Genomic DNA, 6,000 nt, shown 5'->3' on the forward strand with positions numbered 1-6,000 from the left:
TTTAGATTCCTATGTCCTGGAGAAGAATTAATTGTCTGCTGGAGAAAAGCAGGCCGGCGCCGGGATTTTAGGGAATGCTGCTGCTGACTGTCTTCCTGCGTACGGGGAGACCTTCCCCCTTTCCCCCCCGCCTTTTTTTTCCCCCCTCTTTTCTTTCCCCCGAAACATCCTTGACACCTTTGCTAATGCCATTTTTTCCAGCCAGGAAACGAGCCGGGAATTTCAGCCCGCAGAAACTCCGTTACCATTAAGTTCCTGTAAGCGCCGGAGGATTCGGGAGGCTCCGGTTCCGCTTGATTTTAGGAAATACGATTTTTTTAGGGGGGGCTTTTTTTTTTTTTTTTTTTTTTTTAATGCACTCTATCTCCCCCTGACCGGTGTGCGGGGCAATCCCGTGGCGTGGGCTCCGTGCCCACGGCCTGGCGTGGCCGGAGCCGCTGCCGAGCAGCAGCAGAATAAGCAGAATATCCTCTCCAGGGCTGGAAAATGCGATTTAAAGCCCTCCGTGCGCGGGTCTCGGGGCCGGGATGTTGTTTCGCTGCGATCGTTTCGCTCTGATTTTTTAATTTTGGTTTTATATTTTTACGGCCGGGGAGAGCTGTCCCCTATTCGTGTGGCGGCTCTTCTTCCCTCCTCCACACTTTAAAACAAAGAGGGTGTTACTTACAGCGGTGCTCCCGAGGTGAAGCTCCTCACGGCAATTATCAGGACACGGGCTGCTCTTCCCTTTCCCCATTCATTCCAAGTGGATCTCATTCTAGGAGATAAAATCAACCTGTCCCTTAACAAAGGCTTTGTGCGGGCTCCGCTAATCCGGGCCGAGCGGCAAGGTGCAGCCCAGCTCCGTTTGTTTATTTGCGGGCTGGAGGGAAGGGAAAACAATGTCTCGCATCTTTGGCTCCATCAAACAATAAATTGATCCACTTGTCGGCCGCTCCCGGAGCCGCGGAGCGGGAATGGGAATGGAGACGGGCTCGGTGCGGATAGGGAGGGGAGGGAGAGCGGCTGCCCAGAGCCCTTTCCTACATTTCTCCCTGTGACATGTGTTATTATTATACCCGGTGATCCCACACCGTGTTACACGCGGGGCGTGCGTGGGATCCCGCTCGGCGGCGAAGGGAGCGGAGCTTGGGCTCCGCTGGCTCAGGGCAGAGGGGGAGCCCCGCCGCCGTGCGGGGAGCGGGGCCCTCGGGCCGCGGCCGGGAGGAGGAAGGCGAGGACATGGCTTTAAACCGGCCCCACGGGCCGCCCGTGGCGTGGCGAGAGCCCGCCGGCACTGGCGGCGGCCGGACCCACGCGTGACCGCGGGCAGCTGCTCGGGAGGCCTCATCCCCTCCTACCCCCGGGGACTGTCCCTTCCCCGGTTCTAGAAAATAGAAAAGCCAGCCTTAACCCTGCGGGCGAGGGAGCCACGCGCGAATCGGTCCCCGTGGGCAGAGCCACTTGTCCCCGAGGGGCTCAGCCCTGCCACTTGTCCCCGAGGGCCGCCGCTCAGCCCCGCCACTCGCGCCGCTGCCTCCGGAGGGTCGGGGCAGGAGGTCCCCAGCCCCCCCGGCCTTGTCACCGCCTGTCGCAGTGCTGGAGCATCCCCGCCACGCGTGGGAGCAGCCGGGGGGCGCGGGGGGCTCGGGGCGGGCGCCCCGGGGGTGCTAAGGGGGGACAAGGCGCCGTGGCTGCCGGGGACGCCCCCCCGGCTCTGTCGCGACAGCGGCGGCGCTGCCGTCGGGTTTGCGCCCCACGCAGCGCGACCCCGCTGCGGGGCAGGGTCCCGGCCCCCGACCCCTCCTGACGTCAAGGGGCCAGCGCGGCTCTGACGTCACACCCCCGCCGGTGGCGTCACGGTGTCCCGGGCCGTCCCCGCGGTGCGCAGCGAGGTCCGCTTTTGGGGAGGGGGCCGCGACCCCTGGGGCTGTGCCCGGCCTCCTCCCGCGGGCCCCAGGGCTCTGCGGGGCGCTCTGCCCGTGCCGTGGCCTCAGGTTCGGGTGTGGGAGTGCTTATCGTCACCATCATTATTATTATTAATATTATTACTATTATTATTATTATTATTATTATTATTATTATTATTACGACCAAGCGCTGGCAGCCCCGCGGCTCCCGGCCCTCGCTGGCTGCCCCGGGGATGCTCTGCCCTCCTCCCCTCCCCGGGCTTGGCTTCTCTCGGGGTTCTCCGTCCCGCCGCTATCGCGATTATCGCCGCTCTCCCCGCTCTTTTTTTTTCCCCTGGGCGGAATGAAACCCCACCCGAGCCGGGGGGCCGCCTGAATCCATCGGTAACTCCAGGATTCAGTGGGAATTGGCGGTACCGGGGCAGAGGAGCGGGCGGGGGCCGGCCCGAAGGGGTTCCCTCGATATCGAGGAGGACTCCGCAATGGATGAAGAGATAGCCATTGAGTGCGGTTGAATACCATGACAACTAGGAACAACCTCAGATTTATTCCCAACAGTTAGGGCGCGCTGAAAGAGGGCGTCAATCACGTATTATTTCGCCACTGAAATAAATGCAAAAACTGCGCCGAGACAAAGGGTTCCAACAGGAGCCGGACATTTGTCTACATTGCGGACATTGTCCCCAGCTTAGCCGTCGGGTTGTATTTGTGTTTGCGCGGGGCCGACCACCCAGGATGCGCGCTGGGGCTCGCTTAAAAAAAAAAAAAAAAAAAAAAAGGAAAAAAAAAGGAAAAAAAAAAATCCCTGGGCATTGTCAGCCACATCACATACTTTATGGGAGGCAGGCTGGGGGCTGGGGCAGGAAAAGTGGGGGGAGCGGCGAGGGAGAGGATGGGAAGGTGCGAATCCATTGATGGGCGCGGAGGAGGAAGCCTGAGGCGGCGTCTGCCCAGCGCGGCCGGCGGCGTTGCGGCTCCTTCCCCCCAGGAAGGGAAACTCGGGCAACTTTTCCTGTCCAGAAATGAGGGGGATGGGGGGAGCCCCTTCCCAGATTGTCCAAAGCCCCTGCCCCGCATCGCCCCGCACATCCCCATCACCCCAGCCCGGTCCGGCCCGGGCGGGGCTCGGGAAAGGAAAAGGGATGGAAAATAAGAGAAAAGGAAAAATAATGGGAAAAGGAAAGGGAGGGAAGGAAGGAAGGAAGGAAGGAAGGAAGGAGGAAGGAAAAGGGAAGGGGAAAGGGAAGGGAAAGGGAAGGGGAAAGGGAAAACGATCCTGGCCCTGCCCCGTAAGGGTGTGCACGGCCAATGCTCCTCGGCAGGTGCAGAGAACAGGAGGAAGGAAATGAAAAGAAAGGGAATGAAAACAAAAGTTGATGGCAGGCAGAGAGAAGTAGGGGGGGTCTCTGCATCCCGCGCCGGGCAGGGCGAGCCCCCAGGGCCGCTCCGCGGGGCCGGAGCCGAGTGCTGCTGTGTGCGAGCGTGGTGACACCTGGGGTGCCGGAAAGAACCCCTTCTTTGCCCCTGTCCCTCCTTCCCCTAGTCCTGAAAAAGAAAGAAAGGGAAAAAAAAAAAAAAAAAGATGGGAAAGGAAAAAAAAAATCAGTCGTGTATGAGTCCATCGGGCTGCAGCCCATCGAATGATCCCAACGGGCTGGATTCATTCCCCTGGAAGAAGGTGGCAAAATCAATGAGACCTCTTCAAATAAGCACACACTGCCCCCCTCCCCAATAATCACCTCCCGGATCTCGTCGGGTCGCGCCTGACGATCGCGTTTTGCCAGTTCGCTTAATTTCGGAGCAAACTAGAATCAATTACTCGCTGTTTAATTTTCAGCGCTCATCCCTAAGCCCCAACCAAAATATTGACCTAGGCGGGTTAGATAAGTTGGGCTCTTGCCATCTGAGCCGCTTCGGTCCCGAGCGGGGCCGGCAGGCTGAGCGGCTGTGGGAACAGTCCCCCCTCGCAAATTATTAATATTATTATTATTATTATTTTATTTTTTTGTCCTCTCGCGCGGAGAAAAACACGGGTGGAAAAAACACACTTTGGAGCGTCCGGAGCGTCGGGCTGGTACGGAGCTCTTTGTATGTAAATAGTGCCCTTAAAAAGAGCTGGGAAGTCGCCCCCTCCCTCCCTCTCTCCCTCCCTCCCTCCTTCCTTCCTTCCTTCCTTCCTTCCTTCCTTCCTTCCTTCCTCCCGCGCCGGTAATTAACTGACACGTTATACCACTCATCACCAATGGTGGAAGCTCGGAGCTCGCCCAAAACCCGCAATTTCACATCTGCAAACACTGTCTTCATCCACTTGACTTCCAAGACCCGCCCACACGTGGCCAACCTTTCCTGGGTTTAATGTAGGTTTTTTTTCTCCCTCCTCTCGGCAGGTTCATGTGTGGGGACCAGCCTTATATGGACTCCTCGCTCCAGCAATGGCTCGGGATTTTCCAGCGGCAGGCGCGGGTTCGGCGCGGCTGAACAAGATCCAGAAGTGATCTTTTTTTACTTTTTTTTTTTTTTTTTTTTTTTTTTTTTTTTTTTTTTTTTTGTCTCTTCCCCCTTTTTCCCTGGAGTTACAAACTATTCCCGAAACCAGCTGCTGCTCCCGCTCTCGGAATTTTCCCCCGTGGCAGAACAACCACCACCGCAGAGACCCGTCGCTGCGGCCGCTTCTCCCGCAAAACCCCCGCCGCTTATTTTTCTATAAATCCATATTGTTATTCTATTTTTTTTTCCCCTTCTCCACGCGTGCCGTGCCCCCCCTCCCTCCCCGTGTCCCTGCGCAGTGTCGCTGTCGCCGCTCGGCGTGTGCGTGCCCAGCCGTGACCCGGCGGCTCGGCCAAGCTGCGGCTCCAACTTTCCCAGGCGGAATTTGGCCGGAACATGTCTCTGACCAACACAAAGACGGGCTTCTCGGTGAAGGACATTTTGGACCTCCCCGACACCAACGATGAGGACGGCTCAGCGGAGGGCGGCGAGGAGGAGAGCGAGGCGCCCGAGCCGCCCAGGAAAGCGGGAGTTTTGGGACAAACCCCCTTGGACACTGTTCCGACGCTGCCTTTGAAGAGTCCTTTCTATGATAACAGCGATAATCCCTACACGCGCTGGCTGGCGAGCGCCGAGGGCATCCAGTACTCCCGTGAGTGGCAGGGGGACGGGGCAGCGGGGACCGGGGGTCTGCCTCTCTTCAGGGCCGGCCTCTATCCCGCCACGGCCGGGCGGGAGGGATGCGGGGGCGGCGGGAGGGAAGCGGGGGGCTGCGGAGGGGCTCTCCCCGGCCCGTCCCCCTCCGCTGACCGGGCACGGCTTGTCCGCAGTGCACGGGCTGGCGGCCGGCGGCGGCGGCCAGGACCCCTCGGCCAAATCCCCGGAGCCGTCGGCAGACGAGTCGCCCGACAACGAGAAGGAAGCGGTGGGCGGCGGGGACGCGGGCAAGAAGAGGAAGAGGAGGGTGCTCTTCTCCAAGGCGCAGACCTACGAGCTGGAGCGGCGGTTCCGGCAGCAGCGGTACCTGTCGGCGCCGGAGCGGGAGCACCTGGCCAGCCTGATCCGCCTCACCCCCACGCAGGTGAAGATCTGGTTCCAGAACCACCGCTACAAGATGAAGCGGGCGCGGGCCGAGAAAGGTATGGAAGTGACTCCTCTTCCCTCGCCGCGGCGGGTGGCCGTGCCGGTGCTAGTCAGGGACGGCAAGCCCTGCCACACGCTCAAAGCCCAGGACTTGGCAGCCGCGACGTTCCAGGCGGGCATCCCGTTCTCGGCGTACAGCGCGCAGTCCCTGCAGCAGCACATGCAGTACAACGCGCAGTACAGCGCGGCCGGCAGCCCCCAGTACCCCACAGCGCACCACTTGGTACAGGCGCAGCAATGGACTTGGTGAGGGCTGCGGGCCCCCAGCACACGCCCCGAAAACGGAGGAAAACACAGAATTAACAGGCACAAACCGAGAGAGAGAGAGAGAGAGGAAAGGAGACAGACTGATGCTCCAAAAATTTAAAAAAAAAAAAAAAAATCGAAACTGCGGGGGAAGGAATGGCGAGGGAAACGCTATTATTATTATTATTATTGCTATTATTATTATTATTATTGCTATTATTATTATTATTATGGG

General features: G+C 59.2%; 1 protein-coding gene across 1 annotated transcript; it reads left to right on the plus strand.

Annotated features, from left to right (window-relative positions):
* The first annotated feature begins 4,772 nt into the window (after positions 1-4,772).
* On the plus strand, positions 4,773-5,795 carry NKX2-2 (NK2 homeobox 2). The gene is made up of 2 exons (XM_041417265.1): positions 4,773-5,028; positions 5,207-5,795. The coding sequence occupies exons 1-2, from the start codon at positions 4,773-4,775 to the stop codon at positions 5,767-5,769; spliced, it is 819 nt and encodes a 272-aa protein (XP_041273199.1). The 3' UTR covers positions 5,770-5,795.
* Positions 5,796-6,000: the final 205 nt, after the last annotated feature.

The sequence above is a fragment of the Onychostruthus taczanowskii genome, unplaced genomic scaffold (assembly GCF_017590055.1).
Source record: "Onychostruthus taczanowskii isolate IOZ18803 unplaced genomic scaffold, ASM1759005v1 scaffold55, whole genome shotgun sequence".
NCBI classification, from domain to species: domain Eukaryota; kingdom Metazoa; phylum Chordata; class Aves; order Passeriformes; family Passeridae; genus Onychostruthus; species Onychostruthus taczanowskii.

Coding starts and splice junctions, on each gene's coding strand:
- NKX2-2 (XM_041417265.1), top strand. CDS start 4,773: ATGTCTCTGACCAACACAAAGACGGGCTTCTCGGTGAAGGACATTTTG. Junction 5,029..5,206: donor CGAGGGCATCCAGTACTCCC/GTGAGTGGCAGG, acceptor GCTTGTCCGCAG/TGCACGGGCTGGCGGCCGGC.